General features: G+C 40.4%; 1 protein-coding gene across 10 annotated transcripts in view; it reads right to left on the bottom strand.

Annotated features, from left to right (window-relative positions):
- MYO9A (myosin IXA) overlaps positions 1–18,946 on the bottom strand; it is a 345,415-nt gene that overhangs the window by 269,715 nt on the left and 56,754 nt on the right. For all 10 annotated transcript variants that reach the window (XM_079787689.1, XM_079787686.1, XM_079787691.1 and 7 more), the window contains one exon: positions 15,628–16,538. In XM_079787689.1, the coding sequence (XP_079643815.1) occupies positions 15,628–16,467 (840 nt within the window). In that variant the 5' untranslated portion in view covers positions 16,468–16,538. The remainder of the gene's footprint in view (positions 1–15,627; positions 16,539–18,946) is intronic.

Here is an 18,946-nt window from a genome sequence, read left to right as displayed (position 1 = left end):
ACCACGTGCAGGCACGCACATACAGTGCGATTGAAACTTCATGGCCCATGCGCAGAAGTCGGTTTTCGGCTCTCAAAAGAAATTTCAATCGTTGTACTGTTGATATTTGGCTCTATTGACTAATGAGTTTGCCGACCACTGAGAGTAATGGTTATGAAGATGCTCAAATATCTGGATAAGAAAGTCAATAACATATGTAAGAATCTAGAAGAGATGAAGAATGATATAGCTGCAATAAAGAACACAATGGAATAGACTAGAAGAAGCAAAGGACCAAAACAGCGAGTTAGAAGACACGGTAGAAAACACACAAACTAAACAGCAAATGGAGAAAAAAAAATTAAAAGCAGGAGGAGAGTTTAAGGAAGCTTTGGGACAACATGAAATGAAGCAACATTGGCATAATAGAGGAGACAGAAAGACAAGAGGAGGAGCAAGGATTAGAAAATCTATTTGAAGAAATAATAAGAGAAAACTTCCCTGGCCCTAACCGGTTTGGCTCAGTGGATAGAGCCTAGGCCTGCGGACTGAAGGGTCCCAGGTTCGATTCCAGTCAAGGGCATGTACCTTGGTTGCGGGCACATCCCCAGTAGGAGGTGTGCAGGAAGCAGCTGATCGATGTTTCTCTCTCATTGATGTTTCTAACTCTCTATCCCTCTCTCTTCCTCTCTGTAAAAAATTAATAAAATATATATATATTGAAAAGTTCCCTGAATTGGGGAAGAAAAAAGTCACACAAGCACAGAGAGTCCCAAACAAGATGAACCCAAAAAAACCAACACCAAGACATGTCGTATTTACAATGGCAAACATAAACGACAAAGAGAAAATATTAAGGGCTGCAAAAGAGAGACAGAAAGTTACTTACAAGATATCTCCCATTAGACTATCAAATGACTTCTCAACAGAAACACATTAGGCCAGAAGGGAATGGAATGAAGTCTACAAAGTGATGCAAAGCAAGGGACTGAATTCAAGAACTCTATCCAGCAATGCTATCATTCAAAATTGAAGGGGAGATCAGGAGTTTCGCAGACAAAAAAAAAGCTAAGGGAGTTTATCACTACCAAGACAGCAATGCAAGAAATGCTAAAGGGACTATTGTAAAAAGAATAGAAAGGGAAGAAGAAACACAGACATAAAGAATAAAAATGGCAAGAAACAAGTATCTGTCAATAATAACCGTAAACGTTGCCTTGGCCAGTTTGGCTCAGTGGACAGAGCATCGGCCTGCAGACTGAAAAGTCCTGAGTTCGATTCCAGTCAAGGGCACATGCCTGGGTCGCAGGTTTGATCCCCACTCGGGGGATGCAGGAGGCGGCTGATCCATGGTTCTCTCTCATCAATGATTTTCTCTCTCTCTCCCTCTCCCTTCCTCTCTGAAATCAATAAAAAGATATTTTTAAATAAAAAATAAATAACCTTCAACGTAAATGGATTAAATACTCGAATCAAAAGACCTAAGTGGCTGAATGGATAAGAAGCATGACCCATATATTTGCTATCTACAAGAGACTCACCTCAGAACACAAGACTCACACAGACTGAAAGTGAAGGGATGGAAAATTTTTTTTCAGGCCAACAGAAATGAAAATAAAGCTGGGGTAGCAATACTTACATCTGACAAAATAGACCTCGAAGTAAAGGCCATAACAAGACATAAGGAGGGTTATTACTTCCTAATACTAACGGGATCAATACAACCAGAGGATATAGCTCTGGTAAACACATATGCACCCAAAACAGGAGCACCCAAATACATAAGAAAAACTTCTGGAAGCTATCAAGGATGAGATCAACAGCAATACAATCATACTAGGGGAACTTAATACCCCATTGACATCACTGGATAAATCTTCTACACAAAAAATTCGACAAAGAAACAGCAATCGTAAACAACTTACTAGATGAGGTGGAACTAATTGACATTTTCAGAACATTTCACCCGAAAGCTATGAAATATACATTCTTCTCAAATGCACAGGGGACATTTTCAAGACAGACCACATATTAGAACACAGGCAAAGTTTCTTAAAATTCAAGAAGACTGATAATCATATCAAGCATTTTGTCAGATCACAATGGCATAAAATTAGAAATCAATTATAATAAAAACAATTTTAAAAAATCAAACACTTGGAGGCTAAATAGCATGCTATTCAACAATTACTGGGTTACCAAAGAGATCAAAGAAGAAATAAAAAACATCCTGGAAACAAATGAAAATGAAAATACAACAATCCAAAATCTATGGGACACTGTGAAAGCAGTCCTGAGAGGGAACTTCACAGCACTACAGGTCTACCTCAAAAGAAAAGAAAAAGTGGTAATAAATTATCTAACACCACCACTTAAAAAACTAGAAAGAGAGCAACAAGAAAAGCCCAGAGTAAGCAGAAGGAAGGAAATAATAAAGATCAGAGTGAAAATAAATTGTAAATCAACCAATACAAAACATTTATAGAACCAAGAGCTTATTCTTTGAAAGAATAAACATATGTAAGAATCAAGATTGGTGAACCTCTAGCCAGACTCATCAAGAAGCAAAGAGAGAGGACCCAAATAAACAAAATCAGAAATGAAAGAGGTGAAGTAATACTGACCCAACAGAAATACAAAGAATTATTTTTTTTAAATACTATGAACAACTCTATTGCAACAAACTGGACAACGTAGATGAAATGGACATCTTCCTAGAAAAATAAAATGTTCCAAAACTCAATCAGGAAGATTAAAAAAATCTTAATAGGCCAATAACTACCGATGAAATTGAAGCAGTAATCAAAAAACTTCCAGCAAACAAAAGTCCTGAGCCAGATGGTTTCACAGGGGAGTTTTACCAAACCTTCAAAGAACTAAAACCTATCCTCCTCAGACTACTCCAAAAAATTCAAGAAGGCACACTTCCAAGCTCTTTCAATGAAGCCATCATTACCTTAATCCCAAAACCAGATAAAGACACTACAAAGAAAGAGAATTACAGGCCAATATCCCTGATGAACATAGATGCTAAAATACTCAACAAAATTCTACCAAATCGGATCCAACATTACATTAGAAAGGTCATACACCATGACCAAGTGGGATTTATTCCATGGATGTAAGGCTGGTACAATATCCGCAAATCAATCAACATGATACATCACATAAACAAACTGAGAGATAAAAATCACATAGTCCTATCAATTGTTGCAGAAAAAGCATTTGACAAAATCCAACACTCCTTCTTGATAAAAACCCTCAACAAAGTGGGAATAAAGGGATCATACCTCAACATAATAAAAGCCTTATATGACAAACCTAAAACCATTTCCCCTCAGAACAGGAACAAGACAGGGATGCCCACTCTCACCACTCCTGTTCGACATAATACTGTAAGTGCTAGCTGTAGCAATCAGACAAGAGAAAAAATAAAAGGCATCCAAACTGGAAAACAAGAATTAAAACTCTATTCGCAGATGACATGATATTGTACATAGAAAACCCTAAAGACTCCAAAAAACTACTAGACTTAACAAATGAATTCGGCAGGATACAAAATTAACACCCAGAAATCTATGGCTTTTTTATACACCAATAGTGAACTCACATAAAGAGAAATTTAAAAAAACAATCCCACTTACCACTGCAATAAAAAAATTAAGATAACTAGGAATAAACTTAACTGAGGAGGTAAAAGACCAGTATTTGAAAAACTACAGGACATTAAAAAAAAAAAAAAGATAGAGGAAGATATAAACAAGTGAAAGAATATACCATGTTCATGGACTGGTAGAATCAATGTCATTAAAATGTTCATACTACCCAAAGCAATCTATACATTCAACACAATCTCCATTAAAATACTAACGGCATATTTCACAGACCTAGAACAAACTCTCCAAAATTTATATGGAATAAAAAAAGACCCCGAATAGCCACAGCAATCCTAAGAAAAAAAGAACAAAGTTTGAGGGATCACAAATTCAGACATAAAGTTATATTACAAGGCCACTGTTCTCAAAACAACATGGTACTGGCGCAAGAACAAACATATAGAACAATGGAACAGTACAGAGAACACAGAAATCAACCCAAAACATTATGCTCAATTAATATATGACAAAGGAGGCAAGAGCATACAATGGAGTCAAGACAGTCTCTTCAATAAATGTCGCTGGGAAAATTTGACAGATACTTGCAAAAAAAATGAAATTAGACCACCAACTTACACCATACACAAAATTAAACTAAAAATGGATACAGGATTTAAACGTAATACAGGAAACCATAAAAATCTTAGAAGAATCCATAGACAGCAAAATATCTTGAATGTAGCTCAAAGCAATATATTTACGGATATGTCTCCTAGGACAATGGAAACTAAGGAGAAAATAAACAAATGGGACTACATCAAAATAAAAAGTTTCTGCTCAGGAAAAGAAACCATCAACAAAACAAAAAGAGAGCCCACTGCATGGGAGAACATATTTGCCAATGCTTTTTCAGATAAGGGTTTAATCTCCAAAATTTATAGAGAATTCATCCAACGTAACAAAGGAAGATAAACAATCCAATCACAAAATAGGCAAAGGACCTATATAGACACTTCTCCAAAGAGGACATACAGAAGACCAAAAAGCATATGAAAAATACTCAAAATCACTAATCATCCGAGAGATGCAAATCAAAACAACAATGAGGTACCACCTAACACTAGTGAGAATGGCTATCATCAGAAATCAACAAACGACAATTGCTGGCGAGGATGTGGAGAGAAGGGAAATCTCCTACATGGCTGGTGGGAATGCAGACTAGTGCAGCCTCTGGGGAGAACAGTATGGAGTTTCCTCAAAAAATTAAAATGGAACTCCCATTTGACCCAGTAATTCTACTTCTAGGAACATATCCCTAAAAGTCAGAAATACCAATCAGAAAGAACATATGCACCCCTATGATTATATCAGCACTATTTACAATAGCTAAGAACATATGCACCCCTATGATTATATCAGCACTATTTACAATAGCTAAGAGCCTAAGTGTCCATCAGCAGATGAGTGGATTAAAAAGCTGTGGTATATCTACACAATGGAATACTACGCTGCTGTAAAAAAGAAAGAACTCTTCCCACTTGCAACCGCATGGATGGACTTGGAGAGCATTATGCTAAGCGAAATAAGCCAGTCAGTGAAAGATAAATATCACATGATCTCACTTATTTGTGGAACATAATGAACAACATAAACTGATGAACAAAAACAGATACAGAGGAAAAACAGAGGGAGGGGATTAGGGCAGGCTGGGAAAGACAATGGGGGGGAAAGGGGACATATGTAAAACTTTCAACAATAAAATTTTTTTTTAAATAGTGAATTAGCAACAACAACAAAAAACCTGTTAATTTAATTATAAGCAAATCTTTGTTTAAAGCATTTAAAAATTAACCGGGTGTTAATTTTCACAAATGACAAACTGACTGGAAATTTTGTCCATTAAACCCGAAGTCCGTTAAACCAGGGTCTGCAAAATTGAGTGTTTACTGTACAAACTTTGTAGAATTATTACAAAGAACCAAACAGCAATAACAAAACCACCACCACAAACCCAGGAAGAAGGAAAAATCTTATTTCCAGAACTGCCACACTGCATTAATCACAATGCCCAGATTTCAGTTAAGAAATGTAAGAGGAGGAACCAACATGGCGGCATAGGTAAACACCTGAACTTGCTGCCTTACACAACCACATCAAAACTACAACTAAAAGACAAAACGGATATCATCCAGAACCACGGGAAGGATGGCTGAGTGGAAATTATACAACTAGAAGGAAAGAGAACAGCGCACTGAGACTGGGAAGAGGTGCGGAGGTGTGGAAGTGAAATGCGGACGTACGGAGGCATGCATGGAAAGCGGCTGGCAACTGGGTACGCTGTTGTCTTTTTCGATCGGGAGAGAGACACAAGACCCCGACTGCTCTGAATTCCAGTTCTGGGTAAGACTCTGGGGACCCAGACTCATAACAGAGAGAAACTGGACTGTCTGGCATCCAGCAGGAATGCGAGGGCGTCTTTCCCTCAGAGGTGCTTGTAGCGATACATTATTCCTGAATGGTGCCACGGGACACAGAGACCCCTGATGGTCAGTCAATGCTGTTTGCTCCGCCCTGGTGATTCCATGAGACCCTGCCCCACCCATTTACAACCCCACCCAAGCTGTGCACATCGGATTTGCATATGAATGGCCTAGCCTTTTGCAATCTAAAACCAAACAAACTACAGCTGAGTCAGAGAGCCACAGAGCCTCAAAAAGAAGGCCCAACTACTGTAACAGGAGGACGGAGAAAATGGCAGCAGAAGAGAGACGTGTTCCGAGCCTGGTCCTGGAACAGAAAGAAAGAACAGCTGAGGTTCGCACGGGAGTGTCTGTTGGCAAGCTAAGGGACAGCTAAAAAACTCCAGGAGAAGGTGGGGGAGTGCTAGGCAGGGCTCCCCTGACCGTGCAGCACCCACAGCTGCTGGGTCCCCTCCCGGAGCTGCGGGCTCAGAGGGGGGAACCTCTCCATCTTGCAAGGGAAAGAGGATTTTATCGGAAGCCTGACTTTCCACAACAACGGCAAATACTGAACAGCTGTGAGCACCAGAACACCGGTCCCCAATCGGCGCAAACACGCAGATTCAAAGGAACTCTTCACTGCACCAAGGAAAGGTCAGATTTCGCCTGGGATAAGGTGAGGTTTCTCGTCCCCGCAGTGGGAGAGGCAGCTCTGAGGCGCACACTTCCACAAACCGGTAGTGAGTGCCATAGGGAAAAAAAAAGCTAGAGAGGCCCGGAAGTCAATCCAGAAACACTGCCACCCAGGGGCTGAAACAGAAATTGTCCCTGGTGTAATCAAAAATAAATACACTGAGATCCAACAGCAGACTAGAGGGTCACAAGTATCAAGTCAAAGATTTGAAATACAAATAAGCAAAAAACACACAACTGGAAAAGAAAAAAGAATCAAAATATATGAAGATAGTGTAAGGAGCCTCTGGGATAACTTCAAGCGTACCAACATCCAAATTATGGGGGTGCCAGAAGAAGAGAGAGAGCAAGATATTGAAAACCTACTTGAAGAAATAATGACAGAAAACGTCCCCTAGCTGGTGAAAGAAATAGACTTACAAGTCCAGGAAGTGCAGAGAACCCCAAACAAGAGGAATCCAAAGAGGACCACACCAAGACACATCATAATTAAAATGCCAAGGGCAAAAGACAAAGAGAGAATCTTACAAGCAGCAAGAGAAAAACAGTTAGTTACCTACAAGGGAGTACCCATACGATTCTCAGCTGATTTCTCAACGGAAACTATGCAGTCCAGACGGGAGTGGCAAGAAATACTCAAAGTGATGAATAGCAAGAACCTACAACCAAGATTACTCTACCCAGAAAAGCTATCATTTAGAATTGAAGGTCAGATTTTAAAAAAAAGCTAAAGGAGTTCATCACCGCCAAACCAGTATTATATGAAATGCTGAAAGGTATTCTTTAAGAAGAGGAAGAAGAAAAAGGCAAATATAAAAATTATGAACAACAAAGTGACAACAAATACATATCTATCAACAAGTGAATCTAAAAATCAAGTGAATGAAAAATCTGATGAACAGAATAACCTGGTGAATATAATGGAATCAGGAGCATAGAAAGGGAGTGCACGACAATTCTCTGGGGAAAGTGGGTGTGAGGGGTACCAGAAGAGAATGGACAAAAATCGTACACCTATGGATGAGGACAGTGGGGGAGGGGGGGTAAGGGCAGGGGGTTGGGTGGGAACTGGGTGGAGGGGGACTATGGGGGGGAAAGAGGAACAACTGTAATAATCTGAACAATAAAGATTTATTTTTTTAAAAAAAGAAATGTAAGACATGCAAAGAAATAATAATGAATGGACACAGAAAAATAAGAAGAGCAATAGATAGAAACTGTCCTTGACAAAACCAAGATATTGAACTTTATTGACAAAGACTTTTATCAGCTATTTTACGTATTTTCAAACAACTGACAGAATGACAAAGATGCCTTAATAATAAAAAATATTAGTAAAGAAGTTGGAATTATAAAAACTATAAAAATTCTGGTATACATTAACTAAAATAAAAAATTCCTTACAGGGGCTCAAGTAAAGACATGAGCAAGTTGAAGAATTAGCAAACTTGAAGACTGATCAATTGAGATGATCCAATCTAAGGAACAGGGGAAAAATAAAAATGAACATAGCTTCAGAGACCTATGGAACATCCAACATATCAACATCTACTAGTCCTATCTAATAAAGAGAAACATTCAAATTGACCGTACCTCTGCTACACCCATAATCCACGCCCACCAGCCAATCAGGAGCAAGGATGCAAATTAACCCAACAAATATAGCAGTGGCCACAGAGCTGGAGAGAGCAGGAGGCTTGGGTTGCCCCCGGCGATGGAAGAAGCCAAGCTTTCCACCCACCCTGGCCTGCCCAAAGTTTCAATTACAGAAAATAAATGAATCCCAGATACCAGGGCATCTGCTTGGGTCACCAGGAGGGCATGGCCAGCCTGCAAACCACCACAGGCTCCTCGCCCAGGCCACCCCAAGCCCCATGGGAACCCCCACCCTGATCCGGGACATCCTTCAAGTCAAACCAGCCGGCCCCACCCATGCACCAGGCCTCTATCCTATCTAATAAAAGAATAATATGCAAATTGACCATCACTCCAACACTAGATGGCTGCCCCCATGTGGTCAAAGATAGCTGCCCCCATGTAGACACAAGATGGCTGCCACAAGATGGCCAACAGGAGAGGGCAGTTGGGAGGTACCAGGCCTACAAGGGAGGGCAGTTGTAGGCGATCAAGCCAGGAGGGGAGAGCAGTTGGGGGGGACCAGGCCTGCAAGGGAGGGAAGTTGGGGGCAATCAAGCCTGCAGGGGAAGGCAGTTAGGGGCAATCAGGCTGGCAGGGGAGCAGTTAGGCATCAATCAGGCTGGCACGGGAGTGGTTAGGTGGTGATCATGCTGACAGGCAGAAGCGGTTAGGGGCAATCAGGAAGGCAGGCAGGTGAGCAGTTGGGAGCCAGTAGTCCTGGATTCTGAGAGGGACATCCCTCAAGGGGTCCCAGATTGGAGAGGGTGCAGGCTGGGCTGAGGGATTTTCATGCACCGGGCCTCTAGTGTATATATAAAAGCCTAAGTGACCACTCAACCAGTCAACCGGTTGCTATGACGCACGCTGACCACCAGGGGGCAGAAGCTCAATGCAGGAGCAACCCCCTGGTGGTCAGCACACTCCCATGGCCAACCTCCTGGGGCTGACCAACCTCCTGCGGTCCCTCCCCCGGCAGGCCAACCTCTCACAGTCCCTCACCCCTGCTGGCCAACCTCCCGTGGTCCCTCGCCCCCTGCCATCCAACCTCTACGGCCCCTCCCCTGGCCAGCAGCCCCAATTGGAACCTCCCATAGCCCCTCCCCCCCCCCAGTCGGCCGGCCAACCTCCTATGGACCCTCCCCCCTGCCAGCCAAACCACTATGCTCAATTAATATTTGACAAAGGAGGCATGAACATACAATGGAGTCAAGACAGTCTCTTCAATAAATGGTGTTGGGAAAATTGGACACACACATGTAAAAAAATGAAACTAGATCACCAACTTACACCATACACAAAAATAAACTCAAAATGGATCAAGGACTTAAACATAAGACGGGAAACCATAAAAATACTAGAGGAATCCACAGGCTACAAAATCTCAGACATATGCCAAAAGAACTTCTTCACTGACACTGCCCCTAGGGCAATGGAAGCTAAAGAGAAAATTAACAAATGGGACTACATCAAAATAAAAAGCTTTTTTACAGCAAAAGAAACCATCAACAAAACAACAAGAAAGCCCACTGCATGGGAGAACATATTTGCAAATGCTAGCACTGATAAAGGTTTAATCTCCAACATCTACAGGCAGCTTATGCAACTTAATAAAAGGAAGATAAATGATCCAATAAAAAAATGGGCAACGGACCTAAACAGAATATTTTCAAAAGAAGACAGAAGGAAGGCCAAGAGACACATGAAAACATGCTCAAAGTCACTTATTATCCGAGAGATGCAAATCAAAACAACAATGAGGTACCATCTCACACCTGTCAGAATGGCTATCATCAACAAATCAACAAACGACAAGTGTTGGCGAGGATGCGGAGAAAAAGGAACCCTCGTGCACTGCTGGTGGGAATGCAGACTGGTGCAGCCACTGTGGAGAACAGTATGGAGTTTCCTCAAAAAACTGAAAATGGAACTCCCATTTGACCCAGTAATCCCACTCCTGGGAATATATCCGAAGAAACTAGAAACACCAATCAGAAAGGATATATGCACCCCTATGTTCATAGCAGCACAATTTACAATAGCTAAGATTTGGAAACAGCCTAGGTGCCCGTCAGCAGATGACTGGATCAGAAAACTGTGGTACATCTACACAATGGAATACTATGCTGCCATAAAAAAGAAGGAATTCTCATCATTTGCAGCAACCTGGATGGAATTGGAGAACATTATGCTTAATGAAATAAGCCAGTCAATGAAAGAAAAATACCACATGATCTCACTCATTTATGGATAATAAAGAACATTATAAACTGATGAACAAAAAGATAGATACAGAGACAGTAAAGCAACAAACAGACTTTCAAATTACAGGGGGAAAGTTAGGGAGAGGTGGGGGAGATAAGAAATCAAACGAAGGACTTGTATGCATGCATATAAGCATAAACAATGGATGCAAAACTCTGGGGGGTGAGGGCATGTATGGGTGTGGAGTGGGGGGGGTAATGGTAAGATATGTACACATATAATACCTCAATAAAAAAAATTTTTTAAAAATTTATATTTTGCTCTTCAAAAGGTACTATTAAGAAAGGATTAGAAGATGGCGGCAAAGTTAAACAACTAAACTGCCGCCTCGCACAACAATTTCAAAAATACAACTAAAAAACAAAACATCCACCACCCAGAACCACGGGAAAGCTGGCTGAGTGGTAGATTTACAACTAAGAAGAGAAGGGAGCGCAAATGCTGGAGAGCTGAGGTACGGAGGCGTGTGAAGCGGGCTGGCGGCGGGCGACTGGGCGCGCGGCTTTTCTTCAAACCAAAGGGAGACAAACTCCCGATCACTCTGAACTCCAGTTTCTGGGGACACGCAGGGGACCCAGACGCCTACGGGGAGAAGCTGGACTCTCGGCCATCGGTCGGAGAGTGAGAGTGACTTTTCTGCAGAGGTGCACCCAGCAATCAGGGTTTGCTGCACTGGAGCGTGGACACAGGGACTTGGAAACGCAGAAAGGCAGAGACGGCTGAAGGCAGCCATGGCCTTTGGCCACGCCCCAGCCTAGTGACGCCCTGAGACCCCGCCCTGCCCTGAGACCCCTCCCCGCACATTCTACAAACCCGCCCACGCTCCACACAGCGGCCTTTACATATAAATGGCCTGTTCTGTGGCAGCTCAACCAAATTAACTGCAGCTCCAGTCAGACTGCTCCAAAACCGCCCAAGCAAAGAGGAGAAATCTGTAGCTCTTGCTGTAGCTCCTGCTGGGAGGCCTCAGACCTGCACCCCATTGGAGATCCAGACACTAGGGTATCTAGTGGTCGGTGTGGACGACACCAGATTTCAACCACTCTCATAAGGGACACATTCAAGAGGCAGACTCAGTGAGCACCAAAGCCCTACTGTGCCTCCAGCACAGCAATTCTTCCATTATAGACACAGCCGGTCCTCACAGCCAATTGGCCTGGAGGTCAATTCCTCCCAGTCTACCAACAGCAATCAAGGCTTTTAACTACACCAAGATTTTCCACTCAGCCCACAAAGGGGTGTATCAAGAGTGACCACCTAGACTGATTGGGGAAGCGGAGCTACCGGCCCCTATAGGTCACTGACCACACAAAGCCACTCCATCAACACAGGGAGGCAGCCAAAATGCGGAGACACCCAAGTATGTCACGAGTAGGAGAGATGGAGGAAAGCAAACTACTGGACGACACAGTGTTCAAAATCACATTTATAAGGTTACTCAAGAATCTTCTAAAAACCGCTGAGAAACTTGAAGAGACCTTCAAGGACCTTAATGAGAATACCAAAAAAATGGAAAAGGACCAGTCAGAAATTATGCATACACTGTCTGAAATAAAGAATATACAGACATTCAACTGTAGTCCACCGTACCCAAAGAGTCAAACCAAAGATCTGGAATATGAGGAAGCAAAAAACACCCAACCAGAGAGGCGAAAAGAAAGAAGAATCCAAAAGTGTGAGGATAGCGTAAGGAGCCTCTGGGATGGCTTTAAGCGTACCAACATCCGAATTTTTGGGGTGCCAGAAGAAGAGAGAGAGCAAGATATTGAAAACCTATTTGAAGAAATAATGACTGAAAACTTCCCCCACCTGGTGAAAGAAATAGACTTACAAGTTCAGGAAGCGCACAGAACCCCAAACAAGAGGAATCCTAAGAGGACCACACCAAGACACATCATAATTAAAAAGCCAAGGGCAAAAGACAAAGAGAGAATCTTAAAAGCAGCAAGAGAAAAACAGTTAGTTACCTACAAGGGAGCACCCATACAATTGTCAGCTGATTTCTCAACAGAAACTATGCAGGCCAGACGGGAATGGCAAGAAATATTCAAAGTGATGAATAGCAAGAACCTACAACCAAGACTACTCTACCCAGCAAAGTTATCATTCAGAATTGAAGGGCAGATAAAGAGCTTCACAGATAAGAAAAAGCTAAAGGAGTTCATCACCACCAAACCAGTACTATATGAAATGCTGAAAGGTATTCTTTAAAAAGAAGAAAAAGTAAAGATAAAAATTATGAACAACAAATACATATCTATCAACAAGTGATCCTAAAAATCAAGTGAATTAAAAATCTGAGGAACAGAATAAACTGGTGAACATAATAGAATCAGAGGCATAGAATGGGAGTGGATTGATAATTCTCAGGGGGAAAGGGGTGTCTGTGTGGGGGGTACGGGAAGAGACTGGACAAATATCATACACCTATGGATAAGGACAACGGGGGGGAGGTAAGGGTAGAGGGGGGGTGGGAACCGGGTGGTGGGGAGATATGGGGGGAAAAAAGGAGAAACAATTGTAATAATCTGAACAATAAAGATTTATTTTTTTAAAAAAAAGAAAGGATTAGCCCAGCAGTGTGGCTCAATGGTTGAGCGTCGACCTATGAACCAGATCACAGTTCAATTTCCAGTCAGTGCACATGCTGGGGTTACAAGCTCGATCCCTGGTATGAGCAATGCAGGAGGCAGGAACAATTGATTATTCTCTCTCATTGTTGATGTTGCTACCTCTCTATCCCTCTCCCTTTCTCTTTCAAATCAATAAAAATATATTTTAAAAAGAGATGATTAAATCTTGGAGATATTTCACCAAGGAGGTGAAAGTTCTATACAATGAAAACTCTAAAATATTAATAAAGGGAAAGCTATTCCATGCTCATGGATTGGAAGAATTAATATTGTTAAATGTCCATACTACCCAAAGCAATCTACAGATTCATTGCAATTCCTATCAAAATTCCAATTGCATATTTCACAGAAATGGGGGGGAAAATCCTAACATTTGTATAGAGTTACAAAAGACACAAATAGCCAAAGCAATCTTGAAAAAGGAAAATAAAGCTGAAGGCATCACATATCTTAGAAAAAAATATTGCAACTATCACACTCCTCCTGATTTTAAATGATATTATAAAGCTATAGTAATCAAAACAGTATAATGCTGCAATTTACAATAACTAAGATCTGGAAACAGCCCAGGTGCCCATCAGTAGATGAGTGGATAAAAAAGCTGTGGTACATTTATACCATGGAATACTAGGCAGCAGTAAAAAAGAAGAATCTCTTACCCTTTGAGACAGCATGGAGGGACCTGGAGAGTATCATGCTAAGTGAAATAAGTCAATCAGAGAAAGACAAGTATCACATGATTGCACTTATATGTGGAATCTAAGTAACAAAATAAACTGATGAATGGAGTGGATCCAGAGACATGGAAGAATGGAAAAGAGTGTGGAATCTTGGAGGGAAAGTGGGGGAGGTAATCAACCAGAGATCTTGTAACATAAATGCATAAACCGTGGACACAGATAGTAGGGTGGTGAAGGCCTCCGGCAGGGGGTGGGGGCAGGCAAGAGGGGGTCAATGGGGAATAAAGGGGGAAATACGTAATACTTTCAACAATAAAGATAAATTTATTTAAAAATAAATAAATAAAAGAAACTCACTATAGACTGATTCATTTGCTTCTCAGCATAACTATTATTGCTTGTCTCATTTTCGGTTCCTATAAGTGTATTCCTAGTATCACATGAGCTCACTCATCTAGGGGAAAAGATGAACAACATAGACTGAAGAACAAGAACAGCATTGATCAGACTGTCAGACCTCAGAGGGAAGGTAGGGGAGGGTGGGGACAAGGGAGATAGATCAACCAAAGGACTTGTGTGCTTGCATATGAGCCTAACCAGTGATCACGGACAACAGGGGGAGGGGGGTTCGCGTGTGGGGGGGTTTGGGAAGGGAACGGGGGGAGGGGGTTGATGACAAATATGTGATACCTTAATCAATAAAGTAATTTAAAAATTAAAAATTAAAAAAAATAAATAAATAAATAAATAAAGTGTGGTATACCCATACAATAAAATACTACCTTATCAAAAGTAATAAATTATAGGCACACATAACATGGATGAATCCTAAAATAATCATATTGAGTAAGAGAAGTCAAACATAAAGGAGTACATATAGTTAATTATATAGTAAAATTACATTTATATGAAACTATAGAAAATACAAACTAATCTACAGTAACACAAACCACATAAGTGGTTGTCTGCAGATTATTAGACTAGAAAGGGTGTGAGAGAGGTATTACAAAGAGATATGACAAAACTTTAAGGATAATAGGTATGTTCTGTATCTTAACTATGGTGGTGGTTTAATAGGTATATACATGTGTCAAAATTTATCAAACTGTACACTTTAAATATGTGCAGTTCACTGTATCTCAATTATACCTCGCAAAATCTCTTTAATAAGCAATATCACCTTTTCCTTTCAGCTCTAAAACAAAATGAGTGTATTTTCTTTCCTTTCCACCCTTGATAGTAATACTCTCAAAACATTACAGAACTAAAAAAATTACCCCATATTTTCTGCATTTTCAAAAGTGAACCCTTAGAATTTCAATGCTAGGCACAGATGCTAAGGTTGCCAAGATACAAATATATTGACAAGAATATTTTCCCCAACCACCTATTTCCATAACCCTATTACTAACAGAAGTTTTGCCACTGCTATTTCCCTTTACAGGGGGATATATATGCTCCAATTATATGTTTATTTTGCATCATTATGACCCAAAGACACCCTTAGAAAAAATATTGCCACTATCTCCCAACGTGCTTTTTTTGCTGTCCTAGCTTCCAGTTTTCCTTGGTAAGTTATGACATCCATACTTCTATTTAGTTTCATTTCATTTTCTCACATCTACCAGATTTTTATTTTTAATTTTTTAAAGACATGTTTAGGAATAAGAAAAGCACTTCTACACACCTCAAGAACTGGTCCGGCTCCAAGAATAATTTGTTCCACTCCACTGGCAAATCCTTTCTGACTGAGAGCAGTAAGGTGGTGAATAAGAAAGTTTGTGCTTTGAGTCTTCCCAGAACCACTCTCTCCCGAAATCACAATGCACTGATTCTTTTTGCGCTGAAGCATGGTATGATAAGCTACATCAGCCACAGCATAAATGTGGGGCTCAAGTTTTCCCAACTGGTGGTTATCATACATTTTTACATATTTGGGGTTATAAATAGGAAGAAACTTGAATGGGTTAATAACTATTAGGATACTGCCAACATAGGTATAAATTTTTTCATGCTTAAAGCGATTGCGTAGGTTTTCTAAGAGAGTTTTCTCATTCAAATCAGGTAAGCTACATAAATCATCAAAGTCTTTCTGTTGAGGCTGTGGAAGAAAACCCCGTTCCATCATCCTGCGACGTTCTTCTGTTACCCGTAGCCATGACTGAAGACTACCATAATGGATTGAGCCATCAAGGTTTTTTTCTCTCAAAAGAAAGCGGTAGTCCTCTCCACTTAGGCGATTTTCCAGAGCCATTCGAGGCCACAACATCATTCGTTGAACTGGACAGTCTGTTGGATTGAGTATCCATTCTTCTCCACCAAATTCCTTTACCTCTGCTAGAACATAACATTTTGTTTTGTCAAGATGAAGCCTGTTTATAAGAGAGTCGATCACCTCAGCAGCTGTGGAGTTTTTTCTGGCAGGAATTGGACAGTAGATTGTCCCTTCTGAAATTGTCCCAGGATATATATGTAACGTATGTTCATTATCCTCAAAGCGTCGTCTTCCTCCATCATTTATATTCATATTGAATCCTGTCCCATCAGCATGAATAGTACATGTTCAAGATTGTGAAAACCATTTTCGTGGCAAAAGAACTGTAACATAAAAGATGTGAAACAGTTAGAAGTCATATTACACAATCATTGCTTTCTGATGCTTAAGAAAGAAAGGCTTAACAATCATGTTGATTACATTTTTAGAACATAATATCCTAACTCTTAGTATGGAAAGTCTTTTTTTTTTTTTTAAATCTAATTGGCTTGCCCAGCCCGTGTGGCACAGTGGTTGAGTGTCATCGATCTATGAACCAGAAGGTCACGGTTCAATTCCCAGTCAGAGCACATGCCCAGGTTACAAGCTCAATCCCCAATGAGGAGCACGCAGTAAGCAGCTCATCAATGATTCTCGCTCATCATTGATGTTTCTAACTCTTTCTCCCTCTCCCTTTCTCTCTGAAATCAATTGATTCATGAATTGGGCAGCATCCCATCTAGAACTAGAAAGGTGCTCAGGAGGAACAGTCTTGAAAATGATCTCATTGAGACCACATATTACATTTTATTGTCTAAATAAAGACTCTTTCTAAAGCAGCAACTTGCCAAAAATTGTTTCAATGTTTTATTATATTAATAATCAAAATCCAAGGAGTACAAAATAAAAATTACTTTGTCTTTTACTATCTCAAATGTTTGTAAGGTACCCACGATTAGAATTAGGCCCTTTCTTTATATCTGAAGAGTCTCTCTGAATACTATGATGGACAAAATAATTACACAAATCTAATCACCCTGCACTGAAAAGCTCTTATGAATAAAGCAAAAACAAGAAAAAAAAATGCCATTGATGGAGCAAAAATTTTGTGAAATAGAAAACAGTAAGATGAGATTGGAAAGTAAACTATTTTAATTTAATTAATAATTAGATAAGAAAAACCTGCTAAAGAATAGACATATTTAAGAACTTATATACTCTTGAGGAGAAGGGGCAACAAAAAGATCATGCCCTTGCCCTGGCCGGTGTTGGTCATCGGTTAGAGGGTCAGCTCACACACCAAAGGGCCACAGGTTCAATTCCCAGTCAGGGCACATACCTGGTTGGGACACGGGCGGAGGCAACCAATCGATGTGCCTCTTTCACTTCCATGTTTTTCTTTCCCTCCCCCCAGTTGTCCATCCCTGGGCCTATCTTAATTACTATAGCTCTCTAAGTCTTGATATCTGGAAAGCATATCACCTCTATTTGTTCTTCTTTAAAGTTACTTTCACTATTTACTCTGCCATAAGAATTTTAAGAGCCACATATCAACTAACATAAAATAACCTTTTGGCAGTTTGATACTGTATTGATTTTACAGATTAATATTGGAAAAAACTGGCATCCTATTGACTTTCCATTCATGAACACCATGTTATTTTTTTTTAATTATACTATTTTTCACTTCTAAGGTTTCTGTCATTTTCATATCCACCTGATCTTTTCTCAGGCAGTTGGGAGCCAGCAGTCCTGGATTGTTAGAGTGATGTCCCAGATTGGAGAGGGTACAGGCTGGGCTGAGGGACAACCCTCTGCGGTGCACGAATTTCGTACACCAGGCTTCTAGTAATTTTATATTTTCCAAACTAAAACTTTAATGTCATCCACTGTAAACTGCTCTTCTGATGATTGATTTTATTTTGTATCTTTCTCAGCATTAGATGGCTTAATTTGTTTGAGAATTCAGCTTTATAGTCACATTTTTTGATACAAGATTTCTTTTGGTCTTTCATACATACATTTACTGAGAACCCACTATTTACTACTTTTTAAAAACATAACTGCAATACCACTAATTGCACCTTTAAAATTAACAATTTTCTAAATTTTTAAAAATATTTTTAATTGTTTTTAGAGAGAGAGAAAGGGAGAGGGAAAGAGAGAAACATCAATTGGCTACCTCCTGCACACCCCCTTCTAGGGATCAAGCCTGCAACCCAGGCATGTGCCCTGACTGGGAATCGAATCTGTGACCCCTTGGTACATGGGACGACACTCAACAAATTGAACAACACCAGCCAGGCTAAAAATTAACAGTTTTTAATATTACTATTTTTTACTTCCCCAGTGTTCAATTTCCCCATTTACCTCATAAATATTTTTCTTACAGTCTATTCAAATCAGGAGAGTTGTCCTGAAGTAACAGTATGGACATGCTATGAGCTGGCAGGTTCCTAGTTGTAAAGCTATGTTTGCATTCTTCTGAATCTATGGTTTCATATAAACTGTGGCCTCTGGCACCAGTCAAAAGCAAAGCTACTCCTTCCAGTCAAGCAAGCTGTACCTTGCACAACCAGGAGATGCACTGCAAAACTGTAGTCTGATCTCTAAAGGTATACAATATGGCAGTCCTAGAACTAAACTCAGAAATATCTCTTTCAACAGAGGAACCCTACCTATCCTGGCCCATGTTTTCCAACAATGAGACCAACTGTAATATCTCTTCCCCATTTACAACAAAGAAGCCAAA

Source organism: Cnephaeus nilssonii (genome assembly GCF_951640355.1).
Source record: "Cnephaeus nilssonii genome assembly, chromosome: 1".
NCBI classification, from domain to species: Eukaryota; Metazoa; Chordata; class Mammalia; order Chiroptera; family Vespertilionidae; genus Cnephaeus; species Cnephaeus nilssonii.
Note: the sequence above shows the minus strand (reverse complement) of the source record. Positions and strands in the feature narration are given on the sequence as shown.